This window comes from Terrapene carolina, unplaced genomic scaffold (genome assembly GCF_002925995.2).
Source record: "Terrapene carolina triunguis isolate 2854851 unplaced genomic scaffold, T_m_triunguis-2.0 Scaffold193, whole genome shotgun sequence".
Classification (NCBI taxonomy): domain Eukaryota; kingdom Metazoa; phylum Chordata; order Testudines; family Emydidae; genus Terrapene; species Terrapene triunguis.
The window spans coordinates 5365625-5388750 of record NW_020664544.1 but is presented as its reverse complement, the minus strand read 5'-3'; the positions used below and the strand labels follow the sequence as shown (position 1 = coordinate 5388750).

Sequence of the window (23126 nt, the reverse complement as noted above, 5' to 3'; positions counted from 1 at the left end):
ACAAAACTGTCTTGCCAGGAGGTCTGAGATGTTTCGGCTGGGGCTGGGGCTGGGACAGTCCCGGGGTAAGTTTTTGTGAAGATTGACATGGAGAAACCTGGGAGGGTTTTGCCTTTGGCTCCATCTTCTAGTCTTCACCTTACACTGGAGCGAAGGAGGCAGAAAAACCATCCTGGAGATTGAGGTGGGAGGAATTAGCCGTTGACGTTCAAGGCGTGAGGGCGGCGGGTTAGAGCCCAGGACTGGGGAATCAAGGGTTCTGCATTCCCCTCCCAGCTTTTCTGTGACCCTGGGCAGGCGTCCGAAGTGAGTCAGCTGTGACCATGAGCCAGGGGCTTTGCAATGGAAATGTCCCTGACTTGGAGATCCCTGTGTGAAGCGCAGAAAAGGGTCGTTACCTTCGGGTCGGATGGAGCCAACAGCAACCCAGAAGATTATGTTTCCAGAAAACATTGTCTCTCGGTGGTAGTCATAATACTCGGCAGAGCATTGGCTATAGATCACTTTTTCACTTTTCTCAAAGCCCTGTAGAGAGGTGGGGAAACTGAGGCACAGAGCTGGCAGATCACGCGCCAAGTCAGCTCCAGAGCTGGGAATAGAACCCAGGAGTCCTGACTCCCAATCACCTGTGCTAACCAGTGGCCCACACCGCCTCTTGCTGCATCAACTGAAGTCACCTCCTCCCATGCCGAGAGTCGCTGGGTGTGCACCAGACAGGTTGCTTGTGCCCTGGTCACACCCTTTTTCATCTTCTCCTCGCCAATATTCACTCCTGTATCTCTTTCCTCCTAGACTCCCTGGTGCCTCTCTCCCCGACATACTGGACAGCCGCCCCCACCTTGGGGTCCTCTCCCCTGCTGCCCCTCGGGCACCTATGGAAACCTTCTCCACCTCCACGTGAAGAGACTCACGTCCCAACACCCACGTCGCTGCTGTTTCACAGAGCATCCCGTTCGCCCCCGAGCCAATTACCAAGCTAACGCACACACCCTTCCCGATTCCGTAATATCGGCCTCATTCCCCACTTGATTCGGAATGACACGTGGCTTTGTATGTGGCTCTTACCCCAGCTGACGAGACGCCTGAGCAATCGGCCAATGTAGGGGCCACTTTTGTTTTCTTTTGTGAGCCGGGGGGAAGACCCAGAATAAAGAAATTCTCTTTTCGTTCTCATGGTTTCTGGCAGCGTCTCAGCGTCCCTGTAGGCTCAGTCCCTGGCTCGCTCTGCAGCTGGATTCGGCGATCAGGGAGGAGAGACGGGCATGTGCCAGGAGAGGACACAACGCTGGAACTGGCTGGCCTTCCCTCTCCGACCCTGGTAGACTCCCGGGCAATAAACCAATTCTGGCCTCTTCTGATAGGAGCTCCATCAGCTCCGCTGTGGGGCTGGGAGGACACGCTCTGTGTGCTGCCCTATCTCTGGGGATCAGCAGAGAACTTCAGCCTCCACGACTGGCCAGCCCAGAAGTCGGATGGGTTGGCACCTTTCCATCAATGTGGGACGTGGGGGGGGGGGGGGGGGGAAGGAAAGAGAGAGGCTGTGTCCCCCATGTGCCACTAGGTGGTGGTAGCTAACTGTTCGCCGCAGCATCGGGCCAAAGCGGAAAAAAGCCATCAGCCTTCCTGAAATTAACTCCCACATCACAGCACATGGCCGGGGTGTGTTGATTCTCCCGAGCCAGCTATCTAGGGTGACCAAATGTCCTGATTTTATAGGGACAGTCTTGATTTTTGGATATTTTTCTTTAATAGGCTCCTTTTACCCCCCACCCCCTGTCCCGATTTTTCACACTTGCTGTCTGGTCACCCTACAGCTACCATTACTGGCGGGACTGACCCTTTTAAGTGCAGTATTGTGTGCTCAGACTTAAGCAGGTGTTTTAAGGGCCTTCCCGATTCGGAGGCTCAGTTTCTCCAGGAAAGTCTCCGCTAGGTGGCTACACGCCTTTGAGGACTGGGGCCAAGTAGCGACAGAGCCACACTGCGATTCTGTGGGGGATTGCCAGTGCCCTCAGAAGCTCAGGGAGGAGGGCTGGAGTGGGGGCAGCTGGTTTGTTGGTGGGCAAATTGCACATCAATTTCCATTTGTCTTCCCTTGAGACCGTCACTCGATGCGCTGGGATACCACAGAGAACCCCCTCCTGCCAGAACGGGGCCCCCCTCCAGCTCCACTCCTGTCTTGCTAAGACACTCGTCAGCTTCAGCACAGACACAGAGGTTGGGCCACACCCGGCTGCAGTTCACTGAAACTGAGATGCCCTCAGCTCAGGGGCTTAACAGAGACTTTCCCAGGCCCAGTGTTCAGTCTTTCTGGGCCATTTGCAACTTGTGCAGTTTTAGCTTCTTCTGATCTTCATTCTTACTTATTTTGCTTCCGTTTCTGTCCCTGCTTCCCTTACCCAAAATAAGCAAACAGAAAATAACAAACCAGGAACCACTTTGTCTATTTTCCAGCCACCACACTTAAAACTCACTTAAAACCACTACCAGTATCTCAAAGCAATCAGCCGTGCACAGATCCTGCTCGACTACGCCACTGTGACGGGCCTCTGGTTCCAGCCCTTGCTGCTGGCAGGTAGAAGCCTGAGCTCTTTCCCCGCTGCTGGAAGGGGCTGGGGCGTGAACCGGCCCCCTGCCGCCTTGTGGAACGTTGCTAGCCCGTAGCAAAGCACCTGGAAGCCTTTCCCGCCCGCCTGCTGTTGGACTCGGAGCAGGGAAGAGCCTTGACAGCTCCAATTAGTTTTGCTGCTCCACTAGCAATGGTGCCAAGACAGCTCACCTGCGAGCGACGCACGGCGGGGGGGGAGGGAAGCAGCCGCAGCTGGGCAAGAGGAAGGGCCTCGGAGCTGTCAGATGTCCCCCCTCCCTTCCCGGCTGGGCTCCTTGTAGCTCATGGTGCAGATGCCAGCTTTTGCCGCAACATGCAAGGCCAAACACCAGCCCCTTTGCGAGCTGGAGGCGTGATCTGGGCCCGGCCTCCCTGCATCCCGTCTCTGGCCCGCCAAACCGGGCAGCCCCCCCCCCCAGGTCTCCCACGGCTCCCGCCAGGCCTCGGCTCAGACACACACGGGAGAGGGATGCGGTTGTGGCCAAAACCCAGGAGAGCTGGGTCTGGAGCAACGCCCCGGCTGCTGTATGGGCCAGTTGGACTTGGCAACGCTGGGAACGAGTGATGGGTGAGAGGGAGGCTAGTGAACAGCAGGAGTAGCAAGAGTCCAAAAACCAGCCAACGCGAGAAATGGCTTCGTCGGAGGCAACCAGGGCTGAAATGCTCTGAGTGAGTTAGCAGGAGCAGGCATAAAGGCTGGCGGAGCGGGGCTCTGGGCAAGGCAAGGGCCTGGGAGCTCAGAGCCACGGGTTCTGTTCCTTGCTCGACCAAGACACGCTATGTCCTTGGGCAAGTTGCTTAAGCCCAGATCAAAGGTATTTAGGCACCTATCTCCTGTTGGAATCAATGGGAGTTAGGCCCCTTTGAGGATCTGGGCCTCTCGGGGTCCAAGGTGAGCGTTCCTGTCTTGTGCAGAGGTTGCTGGCTGGGGGAGGGGGGGTTAGGCCCCCCCAGAGGTTCCTTGCCATTGACTGATCTCTCCTGGGTTGTTTGCAACGTGCGTTGGGCTCCTCGGTAGCAAACGCGGGGCAAAGACCGTCTCAGGAGACGCTAACGTTCTCTCTCCACCACGGAAAGGGCGGGAGGATACAGCGGGCGCCCGCTGAGCCGGGCTTTAGCATCGGCCTGTTCCTGCTCACCCGCGCTATGATCCCCTGGAAACTACGCGCCCTAAAGTAGATGTGGGGCCACGGCCCGCGGGGGGTTGAGATCCGGGGGGGTGCAAGGGGCTGTTTCCGAGCCGGGCCCTGACTCAGAGCCCAGTGCAAGGACCGTCCCTACTTCGGTCCCCAGCAATGCTTCAGGCAGCCCTGCCGGCTTCCCTAACTTATGCCATTGCGAGTTCTTCAGGGCAGGGACCCGCTTTTTGTGCAGTGTCTGTGCAGCACCTAGCACCCTGCTGCAAGCCTGGGGCTGGTAGATGCTACAGTAATGTAAATAATAATAATATGGGTCCTTATGGCCACTGGGGCGTGGGAACGCCCCTGCCACGCCCCCTCCTGCTCCTGGTAAGATGGAGCAGCACCCAAGTGGTTAGCGTGATTGGAAGGGTTGGCGTTAAGGCGCCGGCTGGCTGGTGGTACAAACCCGGCCGGCTGCAAGGCAAAGAGCGAGTCGCTCACTGGAGGGGGCGCTGGAGGATGAATCCGTGGCTGCACCTGAATTTGGAGTCGGGGGTTTGTTGTCTGGGCAGAGAGCCCCAGTGCAGCAAAGCGCCACGCCCAGGAGGCAGAGCCCAGTCCAGCCCTGCCTAGGTCAGATACAATGGCAGCTTTCTTCCATCTTTTAGCAGCTGAAGGAGGCCAGGGAGCTGGTTGCTGTGGGTTGGGGATAGAGGCACCTGGCCGGGTTATTACCAGGATTGGAGCTCGTCCCTCTGCTGGGACCGGATTGTAATTACAGTAATTTTCTAAGCGTGCTCTGCACAATGAGTGTTTAATCAGGGCCTGACTGCCTGCATCTCCCAGCCCTCATCACTCACTGGGAGGGCTCTTAAAGAGACAAGTCCCCCCCCACCCCTCCTTCAGCCAGTTGAACAGCTGTCCTGTAATTGGTAGACACATTTGAGCCTCCTGGCATGCAGCAGGGTGCAGCGATTCTGCTGCAGTGCTGGCCTCTCGCCCCGCTGGCAGGAGGCCGCGTGATGCTCTAAGGGGGAGGCTGCAGCGCTGCAGGGCCCCAGCGGCTGTGAGGGGTGCAGGGGGTGGGGGAATCGGGCCTGCTCGTGAGCTGATGCTTGGCTCGGTAGCTGGTTTCCTTTGAAAAAACACCCACCCCCATCTCAGGCCCTGGAGGCTGAGGAGACATCTGCCTGGGTCTGCAGGCAGCCCACAACAGTCACTCTGAGGCAGGTGTGCACGGCCTCATTCAGCTCAGTGGGGTGTTGACTCTGAAGCCTAATGGCAACGCCTTTACATTTCTGTTAACGCTTTCACTGATCAAAGCAAACACAGGGGCAGCGCTGGGCTTGTGGGTTGAGCAGGAGTGACTATCGCTCCCTCCATCCCCTGCAGTGGGGTTATCTGACATGGCACCTGCCCCACAGAGCACCAGCTACTGTACTGAGGGCCTGATCCTGCTCTCACTGCAGCCTGGGAGTGGGGTGGGGTGCAGGGGAGAGACAGGAAAATGAGAGTAGCGATACATGGCAGACAGAATAGGGGCATGGGAAAACAGGATTCCTGGGGTTTGTTGCCATCACCCCATGTCCCTTCCCTTCTCGTGCCACAGTTTGTCTGTCTGGCCAAGGGGTGTAAAGCCCTTAGGCTGCCCCAATAAAGCTCTCGGAGAGCCTCAGGGGAGAGTGGAGGATGCTTACAAATCCATAGCCGTCCCTATGGTAGGCCTATTTGTCTCTTCCTAGGGCCAGCAAGGACAGCACTCTCCAATTCCTGCTCCATCAGCACAGCCACCTCTTGGGTACTAGGACAATCTTCGTTAGCAGTAGAGGGCCTTTGGCATGCAGCAGTTCTGATTCCAGCAGTGACACATCTGCTAATCAGCTGGTGGCAGCATGAGGCCTAACTCCAGCCCTGCCCAAGGTGAAGGGTGGGCTCTGAGTGGCAGGGGCTGGCCCTGAAAGCTGGGCGCTTCCCCCAGGCTGGAGAGCAGGGATAGAGACCCCCCTTCTGTTATCTTACCCTCTCAGCAGAAGACCTTTGTTGGGGGAAAGGGGACTTTATCAGCTGCGCGCTCCAGGTGTCTGGACACGGGGGGGCAGGAGGCCCTGCTCCCTCCATCGCCAGCAGCGGGCGGGACGGGAGCCGGCAACGTTCTCAGCGCTCAGTCCTGGGGCTGGGGAGTCCTCTGTACAGCCAGGGTTTGGGTTTAGGCAGCAGCAGCTTCCCAGTCGGCAGGTTAAACGCCAGCACCGGAGGAGGCAGGTGGCTTAGTCTGGTGGAGGTAGCTGGCTCCAGCCTGTAATTCTGATCTGTCAGTGCCAGGGGTTGGGGGGCTCCTCCCTCTCTCAATTTGAGCTGGCTGGGTGGTACATGTGCTACAATTTGTTTGCACAGACTTGAGAGACAGCCAGGCCTCCTTCGGGGAGCTGGAAAGGATGAGCCTGGATGGCTTCCAGCGCTTGGATGGCTTCCAGGCAGAGGCTGGGTTGATGCCAGGCTTTGGGGGAGTCATCTCGAGAAGGCCTCAGCCACATGGCAAGAGAAAGGTTACCTTGAGCTGCTCTGCGTGCCCGTCACATACCTGCCCTCAGCTCGGTGGCAGGCAGCAAGCAGGGACTAGGGCTCGGGATCCAGGCCTGCCGGCTGCTGGACGGAAGCAGTTCGCTCCCAGCACAGCGCCTGCCTGCAGCCCCCTCTCAGCTGGCTGGTTCCACATGAATCCACAGCTGCCCCGGCAGCCCTTCGCTTACTGGGTCTGTGGCGGGCACAGGCCGTGCTTTTACCCACCCCAGCGTCCATGCCACTGGCAGCAGCAAAATTACTTTCCCTATTAAAGAGACACACTCGGGCCAAGAGTGGAACAGAGGGCTGAGAGTCAGGGTCTAAATGATCCTCCCGCAGAAGCGCAGCCAGCAGCAAAGAGCGGTTACGGAGGAGGGAAGGGCTTGTTCCCCATTTCCTGCACAGCTAACGCCCTGACTTTCAAAGGCGCTGAGCACCCACCGCCCAGAGTGGAAGCTGGGGGTTCCCGGTGGTTCTGCTAACCAGCGTTCAATGCCTCTACAAGCCCCTCCCCGGTGAAAGGGAACAGAACCTGCACCTCCCTGTGATCAGAGCGGCGTCTCCTAGCCTAGCAGCGTCGTAAGCAGCCTTCTGGAGCAGTGCCGGAGCCCAGCTGCTGCTCTGGAAAAGATCTGTGTTGTAATGCCCCCCTTTAACCCCCCAGGAGCTTTCATCGCTGTGAAGCCCATGTGCTCTCAAGTTAATCTGACAACTCCCCTCCGCCTGAGTCAGTTCTGGTTTGGTCAGGCCCAGCCGACAGTAGCGGGATTTTGTTCCCACCCTCCTTGGAAAAGTGAGTAGATTTTGGGTCGGGGTTGATACGTTTGCAGCACCTCTAGAAATAATGTTGCCTGCCCCTGAGATGCAGCCAGCGCTGGGGGTAGGCACTGTTTCAGCAGCAGCCAGGACCGACACACCAGAGAGCTTGCTCAGGTGCCTTTCCCCGTGGTCATTTCGTAGAGGTTCAGCCAGCAGTGGCCTGGGTTTGTGCCAGGAGGTAGGTGGAGCTGGTGCTCTGAGCTGCAGCCCCAGAATGTGACATACAGCAAGAGGAGAGTGGGGAACGGCCTTTCAGTGACCACATGCTAGCAGGGAGGGGAACTGCCCCAGGAAGGCGTTTAGGAGATTGCACTGCAGTATGTTTACCCAGCAAGCTTGGTAAGCACGGTTGTCGCGGAGAGGAGTGAGAGCTGCTGCGTCCAAGCCGGTGTTGAAGGGAAAACCCCAGGGCAGACTGTGCTCTGGCAGAGGTCTCCGAGCAGGGCAGCCCGTGCCAGAGCCTGCCGCCTGCTGTGATTCTGCGAGCCTGGCTTCAGCACCAACGCTGCTCAGCCTAATGGGGGCCCGGCTCACCCCTGGGTGCAGCCCACATGCCTCTAGGTGCGTGTCTGCCCTGCGTTCCGCTGTCCCTGCGGGTCAAGCCTCCGCTGAGGGGGGAGAGCAGGGACAGCCCCTGCCTGGCATTTTGGCTGCATCGCCGACCCCACCCGCTCCTGGCTGGAAGTTTCTAGATCAGCGCTGCCGGCACAGCTGGCCTCACAGCTGCACCATTTGGAGCGGTGCTCTCATGAATATTCATGAGGCAGCCCCAACCAATCGGCAGAGCAGCTACCATTAGCGAGCAGCTGTCGGGTTTTTTAAATGAACTTCTTTTGACATTTTAGATTTTCCTCTGTAGGCTTCATTCCCCCCCCCCCCCCATCGCACGGGGGAGAGAACACCCCCATGTGAAGGGGGGGGGGGGGAAGAGAACCTCATCACAAGCACCTGGGGAAATCGACCGACACCCAACTTGATTTTCACAGCCAGGCCCTGCGACCGCCAAATCGTGACAGTCCATGAAACTGAGCAAGGTATGGCGTAATCTACCAACCCGGTCACAGCCGGCTCTGCTAGCGTGGTCTGACGAATACGGCAGGCACCCCGAGGAAAACGGACTCCCACCTTGCTAAGCAGCATGGGCTGCGTTCCTGCCTGCAGGGTGGCCCTCACCTTCCCCAGCCCGTGGGTCACACGCCCCTGCTGAGCTCTGGCCACAGAGGGGAGAGTTGGGCTACCGCAGAGCTTGGCCACCACCGGGTGCCAGCTGAGCAGGTAGCTGCTCCGCTGTTCTCTATGGCCCCTGCTGGTCGTCAGCCCCCTGCCCAAGGAAGGAGCACCAGAAAGGACATATCTGGGCTGAGGGGAGGAGCAAGGGCTGCTCTGCAGCGGTAGATGGAGAGGGGCTGGCAGGATCAGTATGTCCCTCCCACCCCAAAGCCACATGCATGCACCCCAGAAACCAAGCCCCTCTGCTCCCCCCCACACCGCTCCATCGCCTTTCAGCAGTACTAAAGCCGGCTAGCGCTGGGTCTACTGCCCAAGTCCCACAGAGCCAGAGAGAAGCAGGTTCTCTCCCCGGGTAGGGGAAACTGTCAGACCCTGTGGAGACGGAGGATAATACTGAGGCCCTTGGTCAGGGGCATCTTTCACTCAGGATTCCTAGCAGTGACGTATTATTTGGGGAGCCCGGGCTGGAGGGAAAAGCCCTTTCGCCCCCCCCCCCCCCACACACAGCTGCAGCTGGACATTCATCAGCTGTCACGATCTAGTGCCCAATGCAACCAACGCAGGGATGGTCGCTGGTGGCATCTTAGCCAGCCCCAAGCCTATTGCTTAAGATGCATCAGCCCCATTATTTTTTTCCCCCCCAACATGATCAGTTTGTGATTAGCCTTCCCTGCTCCACCTGGGTCTTCCCCGCCCCGCCAGCCATAAATCACCAGCACCCAGCGTCTCATGCACTTCACATTTATTGCAGGCCAGAGCACCTCAGCTCTGCCTTCTGAGCCAAGCCAATGCCAGAGGATGGGCTGGTGGAAAGGCACAGGGGAGCAGCAGAGTAAATGGACCCGACGGGCTGAAAGCAGAGAGGCCCTGGTGGTAGCTGCAGCGTGGGATTGCCCATTCTTTCTTCGGTTCTGCTCCCTCATGGCTGGCTATAGGGATCACCACCCTGTGCCCTTCCCCTTTGCCCTCTTCAGCGCCAGTTGGCTGTTAGGCTCAGGCAGGTCTGGGCTAGCCAAAGGGTTTGTTCTCCTGCAGGGAAGCCCAGCTTGAGGGGTGTCCCACACAAAAGGGGAGCACAACCAACCTTCTGACCTCACTGTCCCACCACCACACATTCCCCCAGCCCCGCCGCAATGGAGGAATCAACCCTGCAATATAGAGCCCCCACGGAAAGCTCATTGGCTCAGTCCAGCTGCACGGAGAACAGGCCGAGCTCGGCCTGGAGGACCGAGGTGTGGAGGTGGTATCCATACCCAGCGTGTGGGCTTCCGGCTCAGCACAGCTGAGGGGAGGCCGCCCCACAGCCGCTGTTTAAATGTGGCTCTCAGCCGTGCAAAGCAGCGCCGCTCGTGCCTACGCGGCCGTTGGTTTTTCAGAGGGGAATGCTACGAAGACTGAATTCTAGTTCTAGGAACGAGAATCCACTGGGCAAGGAGGGACGGCAGCTCGGCCTAGGGATCCAGACAACATCTCTCCTGGAGGATCTCTGCAGCGATGAGCATCTGCCTCCATGACCCAGCTCCAAGGGGACAGAGAATCAAGCCAAGATCAAGGGAGCTGGCTTTTGTTTTCAAGCAGCCCCCATCCCTAATACACACCGTTCCCCCCACAAGAGCATGACACAGCCCTGGGGAGTAACAAACTTAGGTTCTACTAAGCACTGGTTCCCTTTTCGTACAGCTCAGTTGTGTATTCACCCAGCACCTGCCTCATAAGAGGACCGTCCAGAGGCAGCATGAAGTGGTCACAAGCTGGGAGTAGAGGGGCTGAGGATGAGGCCCACGTGCCATGCAGGGTCCCAATCCTGCACCAACGGGAGCCACTCAGCTGCCATCCTCGGCTCTCCGCAGAGCAAGAGCCGCTGCTCCCAGACAGGGTGCACACGATCGTTTGTGCTGCTTACTTCGTCTCCGGCTGCTCCGTAGGAGAATCCAGGCTATCCGAGTGGTTGTCTTCCATGCCGAAGTCGCTCCAGCCCGAAGGGGGTTTCAGACAGCTCCGAACAGGGGGGCTTCCGAGACCAGCACAGCTACGGAGAGAAGGCACAGGAGAGTCAGGAAGGAAGAGGGGTTCCAGGCAAGATGCGCAGCCCCAGCTCTCCCGAGCTACACGCGCATCCTGCCACGCGTAACGGCCTGGAGCAGTGAGCCACTGACAGAGGAGTTGCGCGAGCACCTGGTTCCTGTGAGTGCTGGGGCCAAGCTGCCGGCAGCGCTAGGACCTGAGCGCTCTAAAGCCTGGCGCCCGACCCCAGCAATCCTGGGAGGAGCAGCGGGGGGCTGGGAAAGTTGCCCTAACTCCAGATCCACCTCTGCACAAGTGCTCCCGTGGAGCGGGGAGAGAGCAGCGGGCAGCTTCCTTTCAGCCACCTGCCCCCATCTGCCTGCAGCCTCTTCTCCGTGCTTCCACAGGGGCCTCTTCCGCAGCTGGCTCAAGGAGCAGTGCAGGTGGGGCCTGCTCAGCCAGCCAGCTGCTCCCCTCCTCCAGCACCACCACTCCGCTTCCAGGCACCCCACCCACCACACGCAGCGAAGAGGGGAAGGGGAGGGGGAAGAGATGGGAGAATCCCTCAGTGCGGCCAGGACAGGAGTCGCATGGGAGGGGCTTAGAGCATTGACAGCTGAGCCAGCGAAGCGTCTAGCCTGCCGAGCCGCCCGGATACCTACCCCTCAGCCCGGCTCCCTGCGCCCATTCCAAACCCTTCCTTAAACCAGAGGGGCTTTCTTAACGCGGGTCTCGTGCTGGGGCCCACCCACGCCTCTTCTCCTGCTACTTAAAACCAAGAGCGAGACGCTGCGGCGGGGCATGATCTTCAGCTGGGTTCATTTGCCTAGCAGCCTAGGACGACAATCCTGTCATGGCTCCATTCACCTCCCCTCCCGTTGGCCAGGGTGAGAAGCGCGCCTCCACTCCTCAAGCAACCAGGATTTTGCAGGGCTGCTGGTGCATAGGAGCCGTGGGCTCGGAAGGCAGCGGAATACAAAGTATTCTCAGCACCGATGTCCCCTGGGGACAGGTGCCCGGAGGTCTTGCAAGAGGCTGCACCACAGCGCTTCTCCATGAAAAGGTTGCTCAGAGTTGAGGGGGTGGGGGTGGCTCCCCCCACATCACACCGGAGGCTTAGAGAGATTCTACAGTAGGTGCCTGCAGTGTGAGGTCTAGCGCCCCGACCCAACTGCTCCCCCTAGAGGAGAGGCCAAGGGAAGTGGGTTTTAGATGAGTCAGGTGGGGGCTCCGCATTCAACAGACAGCTCCGAACAGGGGGAGCATCAGGAAGGAACCATATGCTTGTTTTGGTGCCCAAAGGGGAGCTGAGCCCTTCGGAACATGCAGCCCCCATCGCTCCAGAGCACGACACCTTTGCTACTGATGAAAGGATGCGCCGGAGGCCCCTGGTGAGCACAGAGCAGCGATGGGACTCTGGACTGCTCCTTCCGGGCAGATGGCGCACGACGTGGAGAAATCCTCCAAGCAGGCCGTGACCATAGGCGCCAACTTTCCCCGGCGCCGGTGGGTGCTTGCGCCCCCCACCGCCCCAACTCCACCCTTTCCCCTCCCCTGCCCCCATTCCAACCCCTTCCCCAAAGTCCCCGCCCCAACTCCGCTCCCTCCCTGCCCCTATTGGACCCCTTCCCCAAATCCCCACCCCAGCCCTGCCTCTTCCCCAAGTGCGCCGTGTTCCCCCCTCCTCCCCAGCCGCGTGAAACAGCTGTTTCACGGCCCAAGCGCTGGGAGCTAGGGGGAAAAAGCGGGCACGTGACGAACTCAGGGAAGGAAGCAGAGGTGGAGGTGAGCTGGACGGGAGGGTGAGGAGCTGCCGGTGGGTGCTGAGCTCCTGCCCCAGAACACCCACGGAGTCGGCGCCTATGGCCGTGACGAGTCCTAGGGTGCTCAGGAGCAGATGGGGGCTGGGGATCGTGTGAATTAAAGCCACGTCCCTATTTGGATGTGGTGTGTTCTTTGGGAGGATCGGACCAAGCACATTAGACCCCACATGGCCACAACAGCTGATGCAGTGGCTAAGTTGTGGGAAGGCCCGTAGCCATGTTACGGGCCCTCTGGAGAGACCACAGCCAGGTTCCAACCATTTTCCAGCTCTGGTCTCGCTAGCACAGATCAGCTCCAAGCATGGAAGGGGGCTTGGTTCCTAGCCTAGTTCCAGCTATTGGTCTCACTCCATCCAACCCACGAGTCCCTCAGATTGCTCCCAATACCTGCTGTAGAGCTCTGCCCCCGCCACGAGCGCAGGGCGGGCGTCTTCTTCCTGCACCCAGCCGCAGTTCGACATGGCGTAGCGGAGGATGGCGTCCGTGACGGTCAGGGGGCTCTGGCCCTGCACGCACGCCTCGATCTCGGGCACCGACAGCTGGCTCTGCAGGAAGAGATGCAACTGGCTGTCTGACAGGAGGACCACGTTCTGCACGACCCTGGAGAGAGACAGGAAGCGAGGGGACAATGCAGAATGCGGTATAGCCCCCCAGGCCTGCGTACCAGCCACAGGGGCTGGTAGACAGCAAGGGCAGGGGAGGATCCTGCTGAAGATGGTAGTGAGCATTTTCATGCCCCCCCCCCCCCCCCCAAAAAAAAAACCCACCATTACCCCCTCCCAGCTCAGGCTCCTTAGCAGGAACTCTCTTCTCTGACTCTAGACAACCACCACTCTCAAGCCTGGGGGAATGGAGCCATTAGGCAGCCTTCTTTCCTGCTAGGAAGCAGGGCTTTGAGGTGAAACAGCCCCTGCTGCCCCCCAAACCTATTTCAGCCACCAAGGCAGCCGCGTGAGGGAGCTGCATCCCTTCCACTCACTTCTCCAGGAACTGCTGGAGCCCTTGTCTCCGTTTCTCAATGAACTCATCGGTGCTGCCTGCGAAGAAGGTGGATTTCCCTGGCAGCTCCGGGACAGGCCTGAGGGAACAGAGCAGAGGAAGGAACCGGCTCGGTATCCACAGACGGAACGAGGTGACGTGCGACGGACCTGGTGGGAGAAGTCGGGCCTCGTGCAAACAGCAAGAGCGCGTTTTCACCCACCGCCAAGCTGGGGCGATCGTAGAGATCCTGGGCCCGGGAACAGCCAGCACTTGCATAGCTAGAGCGTTAGACGCCCCTCCGTCCTCTGCAAGCAAGAGATTGCCCAGGGAGGCGAACACTTTGGCCTTTACTTTGGTGCTGGGCACTCGCTCACTCCACGTGACTGACCCCCAGTCACATTTACTAGAATTAGGATATTAGGAAACACTATTTCACTAGGAGGGTGGTGAAGCACTGGAATGGGTTGCCTAGGGAGGTGGTGGAATCTCCTTCCTTAGAGGCTTTTAAGGCCCGGCTTGACAAAGCCCTGGCTGGGATGATTTAGTTGGGAATTGGTCCTGCTGTGAGCAGGGGGTTGGACTAGATGACCTTCTGAGGTCCCTTCCAACCCTGATATTCTCTGATTCCATGAACCCAGCTCACCTGACTTGGAATCTGTGGGTGCAGCCAGCCCTTTGGGCCAGTTTCTATTGCCCCTGCTCTCTCCTGTCTATAATGCCTTATCCTACGGAGGGTCAGGACACCCAGCACCTCTGTGCTAAGGGGCAGTTGGCGTCTGGCATCAGGGAGGCGGAGGAGGAATTTCACACTCACACTAAGCCAGCGTTTTTCTGGAGCTGCTTCCTCAGCCACACGAACTCGCGGTACCGTCTGCGCACGCACGAGGTCTTGGCAGTAAAGGCCTTGCTGCTGGTCTGTGAAACGAGACGCGGGAGGACGGGAAAGGTCAGAGGTGGCTCCCTGTAGGGGGGCACAGATCTCCCTTCAATGGCAGCTGCTGTCCTGTGCTCCCAGGGGAACGTTCTGATCTGAACCAGAACATGGTATTAAGTTGCAAGCGGAGGGCCCAAGCCAATCTTTTGATGTCAGGACTTTACGTGCAAACGAGGGGGGGTGCGGCATGGTTTCATGGCCTGAACATGCAGCTGAGGGCCTGGAACTGCTCTAATCATGCCCCCAACTCGCTGCTGGAACTTGCTCTGACACCAAGGGGCTAGGGATCATTTAATTCCCTAGATCGGGGTTCTCCGCCTCTTCTTTTGTGAGCTCCCCCTCATGCTCCCCTCCCCCCCCCCAACCTGCTATAAAAACTCCACAGCCCAGCTGTGCCACAACCGGTTTTCTGCATATAAAAGCCAGGGACGGTGTCAGGGGGTAGCAAGCAGGGCATTTACCCGGAGCCCCACACCACAGGGGCCCCTGTGAAGCTAAGTTGTTCAGGCTTTAGTTTCAGCCCCGGTCGGCAGGGTTCAGGGCCCTGGGCTTCAGCTCCATGCTGCGGGGCTTTGGCTTTCTGCCCTGGGCTCCAGCGAGTCTAATGCTGGCTCTGCTCGTGGCCACCCCTGGTTGAGAACCACTGATCTAGATAGGTGCTTGCAGAGAAGGGCGAGTGAGAGATGATGGAAAGATCAACTAGTTAAAGCACTGATAACCATACAGGGCTAAGCAAGCTCTACACAGCAGAATCCTGCCGGGGGGCAGAGTGGACCATGCTGTGGTGCAGCCTCTTGCAAGACCCTAGGTCTCAAATTGTCCAGCACCCTGCACCATCTCAACCCGCTGCCAAGTGATGCCAGATGGGGAGGTAGCGTTTTACACCCACTTTTCACTGGGGAGAGGCGACAGCACAATGCGGTGTCAGACTCAGCTCCATTCCTGCCGTCCCCCGGAGCCGCTCTGCACTTACATGGAGGAAGATTTTATAATCCACATAGGAATTCCAGGAGCCTTCGTTCTGGAGCCGAGGGTCCTGAACACGCACCGTGGTCAGTTCCTGAGGGCAGAGAAATGTTGCCTAACTCCAAGGAGATGTTCACAGCAGCCCCATCCTAACCGGCCTAGTCCTGACTTCCCGTCACCCAGCTGTAACCCACAGCAGAGAGCAGCTGGTGGCAAGGTCTGCAAGTGGCAGGAACAGGCAAGCGGTGCTGCCTTTGAGAAGCTGGGTACTGATCTCAGAAGCACCAGACTTTGAAGGGGGAGTGTCCCAGCCATACTCTGAGGTTCATTCTACCTGGTGATTCCCCAAACTATAATCCTCCCACCCCATCCTACCCTTAAAGGCCCACGCTGCTGCTGCAGCCATGCTAGGCAGACAGCTCCTGCCCTCATCACCCCTACTAATCCCCCCACCTGACCCTGTAAAACCCTTCACATTATCCCCCTGGGTACCAGCTAAGGGTTCCCCACCTCTTCCCCCTATGTGAAGCTCCAGCTTTGCTAGCACTAACTCGCTCACCACTATGGTTCCATCTTTGCCTGAATTCAAAGGCTCCATACGTTCCCCCAACCTGCCAGCCCCCACAAACACAGAACAGAAAACGGCAGAAACGCGGGAGAGCCTTACTTCTTGCTCTTGATTCTCCAACATCCTACAGCCAGAGCCCAGAGGGAAGCATCTGTCCAGATGAAAACAAACAGACCCTCAGTTAGACGAAGCAGATCTGACACAAAGCTAAAGGTGCCTGGACTAGTTACAGGCTCACATGTTCAGTTGGAGGGGATGCCCCCCCGCCCCATTCCTTCTTACCCTCCACACCAAGATACCCCATTTTCCCCCTGCTCAGTCTCACAGCTGTGTGCACCCTTCTTCTGCTTCCTCCCCATGCCAGGGTCCTCCATTCCCCACCTCCACATGCCCATCCGCTTCCCCCACCATTGTTACTTCTCTTCTGGCTGGGAGATTAGTCATTCAGGGTGCCAACATGCTAAACCATTGGGAGGACAGGCAGAGCTGAGATAGGGTGGTGTTGGACTGAAAGGCGGTAATGGGTGCCATGATCAACCAGTTCTTTGATCTACAGCCTGTTTGCAGAGGTGCTTGAAGCTGTGGCCTCCGTGCTGGGCAGGGACACAGCAAGGGTTGACAAAGGCTCTGTACAGCCCCCGTTTCCCCACAAAACAATACGGTTCCACCCATGGATGCCTAGAACCATGTGCAATTGATCAGACGCCACGTTCAGAAGTTACCGTGTTACAGACAGAGGCCATCAGACTGAGCTAACAAAGGTGCTCATTTCCTGCAAAGGGAGTTCCCCCACCATCACCAGAGTCCTGCATCGGAAAGGCTACAACGCCGGCCAGCTCTACGCTACAGACCTACGTCGGCATCAACACCTCACTCAGGGGTGTGAAAAATAAACACCCCCCGTGACGTTGTTATACCGACCTAACCCCCCCGTGTGGGCAGCGCCATGGCGACGGGAGAGCTGCTACCATCTCTCAGGGAGACGGATTAACTGCGCCAACAGACGCTCTCCCGCCGGCGGACAAACGGCTTCACTAAAGCGCTACAGCTGCACCGCTCTAGCGCGGTACGGGAAGACGAGTCCTCAGAGAGGCTCTCCTAGCGGCCATGCTCAGCCCTCCCCCTCGGGTCTGAGCGTCCCTGCCCAGCACGGATACAGAGGCCGTGTTCCCACAAGGCAGCTTGTGTCTGGATAAGGAATAGCACCCACTCTGGCTCAGGAGACCTATAGCTGGCCCGGAGAGACCATTCGAAAACACTCGGGAAGTGAGAATGTTTCACCTGTGTCGCACCTCTCATCCCAGAGCACGTTCCGATCTCTGTGTGCATAGCGCTACTGAAATGCGGCCAGCTCTGGGGGGTGGGAGGGGAATGGTAGCCAGTAACAGAGGTGGTTTTAGACAAAGGCCCTTTCACAGGAAGGGTGACCCAGGATCTTTGGCCACGCAGGGCAGAGAGGACCCCTGCTTTTAAGGTCTGGTCCAAATGGCTTGCATGGACTCTTACTTTACCTTGGAAAGGTGGAGGGTTGAGTCAGCCTCACTAGATTTTTCAACCTGTGCCAAGGGGTGGGTGGGATATTTCCCCTCCAAGATAACTGGTACTTCTGCCACCCCGTCCTTCCTTTACGGCTAGGTTACATTTCTAGCCAGAAATAGCCTTTGTGCTCTGTGTTTGTACCATGCCTAACACAATGGTGTCCCGGATGTTGCGGTAACACGCAGCGTAAGTAGTAATTGGTGATCAGACGGGACGTTAATTCAGTTCTTCAAAAACCAAGACAGATCAGTTGAAAGGACAGGTCAGTTCCACCCAGTTCTCGTACGTTTGTGCCCTGCAGGCAGAGAAATGTAAGCCTGCCGTTTGGATTCATTAGGTCCTGGATGTGTGCGTGCACAAGAGAATGGCTGAAGATGGTCTCAGCTTTTGCTAGACCACAGAGGAAGTTATCCTCTTAAAACAGCTGTAACTTTCATTCACTCCCCATGCTGGGAACTTGACTGATTTTTGAAGTTCACCATAATAAAAACTCAACCCTGCCTTCTGACACTGGCCAATGCCAGGTGCCCCAAGAGGAATCAACAGAACAGGTAATCATCAAGTGATCCATCCCCTGTCGCCCATTCCCAGCTTCTTGCAAACAGAGGCTAGGGACACCATCTCTGCCCATCCTGGCTAGTAGCCATTGATGGACCTAGCCTCCATTAACTTATCTAGTTCTTTTCTGAACCCGGTTATAGTCTTGGCCTTCACAACATCCAATTGGCAAGGAGTTCCACAGATTGACTGTGCGTTGTGTGAAAAAAATACTTCCTTTTGTTTGTTTTAAACCTGCCGCCTAGTAATTTCATTTGGTGACCCCTAGTTCTTGTGATCACACTGATGAGATTGTGGCAAAAAAAGGTGCAAACAGATATCCCATCTTCTGAAGCTTTACAGCTTCCCTACCCCCAGTTTTCAGTCTTATCACAACATATCTGCTTCAATTTCATGTTTTGCCAACACCAATGTAACCTCTGAGGAAGGATCACACTTTAATCAGATGCATCTGATGAAGTGGGTTTTAGCCCACGAAAGCTTATGCTCAAATAAATTGGTTAGTCTCTAAGGTGCCACAAGGACTCCTCACTTTAACCTGTGTGGTGGAATCCAAAAAGCCAGCCTCCTAAGTTGTCTTGATAAGCTATACGGTGGAGGCAGTGTCATCTAGTGGTTAGAGCAAGAGACTGCGCATCTATTTCCAGCTCTCCTGGTGCACTGACACACCTTGGGCAAGCAGCAGACTCCTTGCGCATCACCTTCCCCATTTGTAATTATATTCATCGTGTGTGTTGTGGGAGCACATAGGAGCCCGTCAGAAATCAGACTCCATGGTGCTGTAAACACAGATAGCAACACCCATCTTCTTCCCAGCACAGGGTTAATTAACTTTTGTAAAGTACTTGGAAAGCCCTGAATAAGAGGTGCCAAAGGATTAGTCACCAGGCTCTAACAATTAAGTTACATAGCAGAGATATTAGCACAGTACCCTCACACCAACCACTTCCTTTGCTGCATCCCTCCAAGTTGTACTGGATGGCGTCAGTCGATTTGATGCACCATTAAATGCTTCTGAGTTAAGCTGTTTGCAATACCTGTTCTGCAACATAATTAGCTTTCGCTCTCAATAGCTTGACGAGAAACAGATAAAACAACAAATTGTGGCAACAGTCCAGCCAGTGGGACCCTGCAGATTTCAGAGATAAGGCTCTTAAACCAGTTCAGCTTGCTTTATATATTGCAGACACATCTGGGCCACTCATCGGGGCAGCTGGAGGGCTGAGCCTGCCCGGGGCATCCTGGCTTCACCTCTTCCAGCTGGATTGTTTGTAGACGGCTTTTGAGGGATGGATTTATGGCTTTGTATGCAGAGTTGTTGTAGCCATGTTGGTCCCAGAATATTAGCGAGACAGGGTGGGTGAGGTAATATCTTCTATTGGACCAGTTTCTGTTGGTGAGAGAGACAAGAGGTCTGGGCAGTGTACTCAGTGTCACAGCTAAATACAAGGTGGGACAGATTATTTAGCAGAGGTAGTTAGCACATTATTTCAAGAGACCATTCAAGGTGATGTGACCCATTTACACCTCTGCTGTCATAGGGAGGGAAATCCAGGATACCCACCTTGAAGGTGTTAAACGGTGTATGGGAATATCTTTTATTGAGCCAACTTCTGTTGGTGAGAGAAAGACACCAAACAAGGGACACTCCGCCAGAAAAGTAGATCACATTCTGCAATGTCAGGTTTCAGAGTAGCAGCCGTGTTAGTCTGTATCCGCAAAAAGAACAGGAGTACTTGTGGCACCTTAGAGACTAACAAATTTATTAGAGCATAAGCTTTCGTGGGCTACAGCCCACTTCTTCGGATGCATATAGAGTGGAACATATATTGAGGAGATATATATACACACATACAGAGAGCATGAACAGGTGGGAGTTGTCTTACCAACTCTGAGAGGCCAATTAAGTAAGAGAAAAAAACTTTTGAAGTGATAATCAAGATAGCTCAGTACAGACAGTTTGATAAGAAGTGTGAGAATACTTACAAGGGGAGATAGATTCAATGTTTGTAATGGCTCAGCCATTCCCAGTCCTTATTCAATCCTGAGTTGATTGTAGCTTATGCTCTAATAAATTTGTTAGTCTCTAAGGTGCCACAAGTACTCCTGTTCATTCTGCAATGTGCCACTCCAATGCCCTGAACCTGCTTCAATACAGAAATAAAAAACTCACTCCAACTACCCATCCCTATCTGTCACCTACCACCCCGCACTGGAACCCTATACTCAATGGGAATCACATCTACAAAAACAATCCCTCCTGAATCCCTCTTCTGGCCTTCAAAACAACACCCCAACCTCTCCACGATCATCAGAAGCAAGCTCCCCACAGACTAGGGCACACCAACTCAAAGCAGCACCAGATCTTGCCAGAACAACAGATGCAAAACCTGTAGACGTATCTCCACCGTTGTGAGGGGTGTTGATCGTCATAACACCCCTTGCAAGATCCCTGGATCCCATACATGCCTATCACAACACGTGGTGTACCGCCTCCCGTGCACTAAATGCCCCAACAACTAGGTGGGTGAACCGAGAATCACTATGCTCTCGAATGAACTCGCACGAAAAAAAAAAAAATCACATAAAACACACACTGTATCAATTGTGGGTGAACACTTTCCACAAAGCAATCACTCCATATCTGACCTCTCAGTCCTCATCCTCAAAGGAAACGTGCACAGAACTCTGAAAAGATGAGCCTGGGCACTTAAATTCATTACTTTGCTAGATACTAAAAATCATGGACTGAATAGCCACTGGATTTATGGCTCATTATAACCATCTCTAAAACCCACTACCCCGCCCCCCTGCTTCTTCTGGAGAGGTGTTAGGCCACTTCACCTTGAATGTTCCCTTGAAATATATGTTAACCACTTACTCTAAACAATCTGCTCCATCTTGTATTCAGCTGTGACACGGAGTACCTTTCCCTGACCTGAAGAGCTCCGTGTAAGGGTGTCTACACTGGCACTTTGTCGGCAAAACTTTTGTCGTTTAGGGGTGTTAACCCCCCCCCCCCCCCCGCACGATACAAGTTTTACTGACGAAAAGCGCAGGTGGGAACAGCTCTTTGTCGTCAGGAGCGCTCTCCTGCCGACAAAGCCACTGCCGCTTGTGGGGGGGACGGAAGTTTTCTGTCCGCAGGAGAGCTCTCTCTCCTGCTGACAAATAGCAGCTACGCTGCGCGGCTTTTAGTGGCAAGCCTGTAACGGCACAGCCGTGTCACTAAGAGCGGTGTAGTGTAGCCATAGCCTAAGCTGGAAAACTCGTCTCTCACCAACAGAAGTTGGTCCAATAAAAGATATTACCTCACCCCCCACCCCTTGCACTTTGTGTCAGGCTACCAAAGCAGAAAGCTCTCCTCACGCAGGAAAAGTCCCCTTCCACCTATTCCTAACTTACCAGGCTCTTTCCACTTAGATAAGGGCCAAATTTGCAGAAATGCTCAGCACCTAGATACTACAATGGGAGCTGCTGGGTGCGGAGTATGTCTGGAAATATGGCCCCAATTTTGAGTGCTGGCCATTTGAACAAACAAGGCGCTGCATCCACAGGTCTCCCCCGAGGGAGAGGATGAGAGAAAGAACAGACCACACATGAGAGAGGTTAGTCACGGCACTTAATGCAGTAATGGGAGGTGCCCAGATACTATGGTGAGGAGGAACAGATCAAAACAAACTAGAACCAGCCCCAGATGGCTTATCCCCTATGTTCCCTCTCCTCCCCAGAGACGCGTGATTAACACTCTTGCACACATAAAGTAGTTTAAAAGCATCAGCCCTCTTCTCATAATCTCATAAGGCCAGAAGGGACCATCATGATCATCTAGTCTGACCTCCTGTTGGCTTAACTGGGTTAGAAACACACAGAAGGGGAAGAGGAGAATCAAAATGTGCCTAATGGAATGGCACAGAATTGGAAGGAAGAAGAACTCAATTTTCTAGCAACTGAATGGCAGAGAGGACACAGCCTAACTCATGTGCCCAAATCAGCCAGGAGCCTGAGAAATACGAGTGAGGGAAGATCAAGACAGATTATTTAGGACTTGTCTACATGAGAGGTGATTTCTGATCGACTCCATATGCTGATACTATCTGAATCAGCAATGGATTAAGCTCTGATTCAGAATACAGCAGTCTTACTCTCATTCTGCAGGGGTTCTCACAACAAATTTTGCCGCTCTGACAATTTTTCCTAAAATACTTAATTAACTTTAGCAAAAACAAATGAATATGCACATATACACGTCCAAATCATCATAATTTATTTATGTAGGATTTGGGGTTTTTTTGCAGACTCAATAATAAAAATAATGTACAGTTGTCTCTATTCTTTACTGGACCTAAACGGAACAGAAACACAAATAAGGTGCTTTGCATGTTCTTGTCTTTTTTTCTTATTGTTTCTTTTGCTTGTTTGGTGGCTTTTTTTTAAAGACTAAGTCTGCTGTGAAAAGTGATATTAACAAACACACAAATATCACTCTTCACAGCAGACTTACTCAGCCCTGGCAATCCCAGGGACAATTTGAGCCCTGGATGGGGAGGTGGGTACGGAGGCAGCGGGAGCCAGGGGCAAGGGGGCACTAGGGGAGGCAGTGGGGGCCAGAGGTGATGGGAGGAGTGGCGAGCTCGGGGAACAGAGCCCAAAGTCCCGTGGCTGGCCTGCCACCCCAGGGCTAAAGCCCAACTCCACCGCCTCGGGAAGGTGGGAAACTCATTAACTGCCTGCTCCTCCAGCTTTTGTGTCTCCAGAGAGGGGCCACTGTTTTGCCCCCCCACACCAATAACCACCCAGAAGGCTGTGGCCGCAAGAAAAGCCCCTGGTGGCCGCATTTGAAAAACGCTGTTCTGAAGTATTCACACAGGGCGTTAATCAGGGGAACAGTTAATCCATTTGAAATCAATACCCTACTTTATTCCAGAATAATTTTCAAGACGTTAGAAGAGGTAAGACAGGAGGGGGGACCTTTCGTATCACTGCGCACAGCCAATCTGGACCTCTCCGAATTGCCTTTGAAGACCTGGTTACTATGAGTTTTAGCCTTTGCATTTCCTCCGATATTCCTTAAGGCCCCCTGCCTAACGGCTTTAAGGACCGCGCTGCTGTCTGGTGCTCCCTTGTACATTAGAGATAAGGAAATATCTGACAATGCCTCTGAGGCCCTATGAGCACAATCAGAAGACAATGTTATATTCACAGCGTAGATAGGATCTTAACCCCAGTCTTCACTGGCTGTGGAACAGCACTTTGAACAGCCAGAAACATTGATTTTAAGCATAGATTTATCACCATTTGGACCCATCTACAACAGGTTGCTTAGATCAGGAGTTCTCACAAGAAATTTTTTGGTGGCCACAGAGTGCGGCCACCAACTCTTGCTGGTGGTCACTCTGACAATTTTTCCTAA

The 23126-nt window shown here is 55.2% G+C and overlaps 2 protein-coding genes across 5 annotated transcripts in view; one reads left to right on the top strand and one right to left on the bottom strand.

Annotated features, from left to right (window-relative positions):
• The window catches only part of SKAP1 (src kinase associated phosphoprotein 1), a 228634-nt gene extending 227500 nt beyond the window's left edge, over positions 1-1134 (top strand). Inside the window, exon 14 of the mRNA XM_026654797.1 lies at positions 793-1134. The gene's annotated coding sequence lies outside the window, so the exon portion shown is untranslated. The remainder of the gene's footprint in view (positions 1-792) is intronic.
• A 7942-nt stretch (positions 1135-9076) lies between these two features.
• Positions 9077-19718, bottom strand: SNX11 (sorting nexin 11). 4 transcript variants are annotated; one of them, XM_026654819.1, is made up of 8 exons: positions 19700-19718; positions 17128-17450; positions 15716-15767; positions 15056-15142; positions 13963-14063; positions 13147-13245; positions 12555-12767; positions 9077-10369 (listed from the first exon to the last, which is right to left on the bottom strand). In XM_026654819.1, exons 3-8 carry the CDS (start codon positions 15737-15739, stop codon positions 10240-10242), a joined length of 654 nt encoding a protein of 217 aa, XP_026510604.1. In that variant the 5' UTR covers positions 15740-15767; positions 17128-17450; positions 19700-19718; the 3' UTR covers positions 9077-10239. The 4 variants fall into 4 exon arrangements, with proteins under 4 accessions (XP_026510604.1, XP_026510603.1, XP_026510605.1 ...); XM_026654818.1 differs by lacking the exons at positions 17128-17450; positions 19700-19718 and adding an exon at positions 18645-19083; XM_026654820.1 differs by lacking the exons at positions 17128-17450; positions 19700-19718 and adding an exon at positions 18657-19083.
• Between the last annotated feature and the right edge of the window lie 3408 nt (positions 19719-23126).

Coding starts and splice junctions, on each gene's coding strand:
- SNX11 (XM_026654819.1), bottom strand. CDS start 15,739: ATGTTGGAGAATCAAGAGCAAGAA. Junction 15,143..15,715: donor TGGAGAATCAAGAGCAAGAA/GTAAGGCTCTCC, acceptor CTCTGCCCTCAG/GAACTGACCACGGTGCGTGT. Junction 14,064..15,055: donor ATTATAAAATCTTCCTCCAT/GTAAGTGCAGAG, acceptor CTCGTTTCACAG/ACCAGCAGCAAGGCCTTTAC.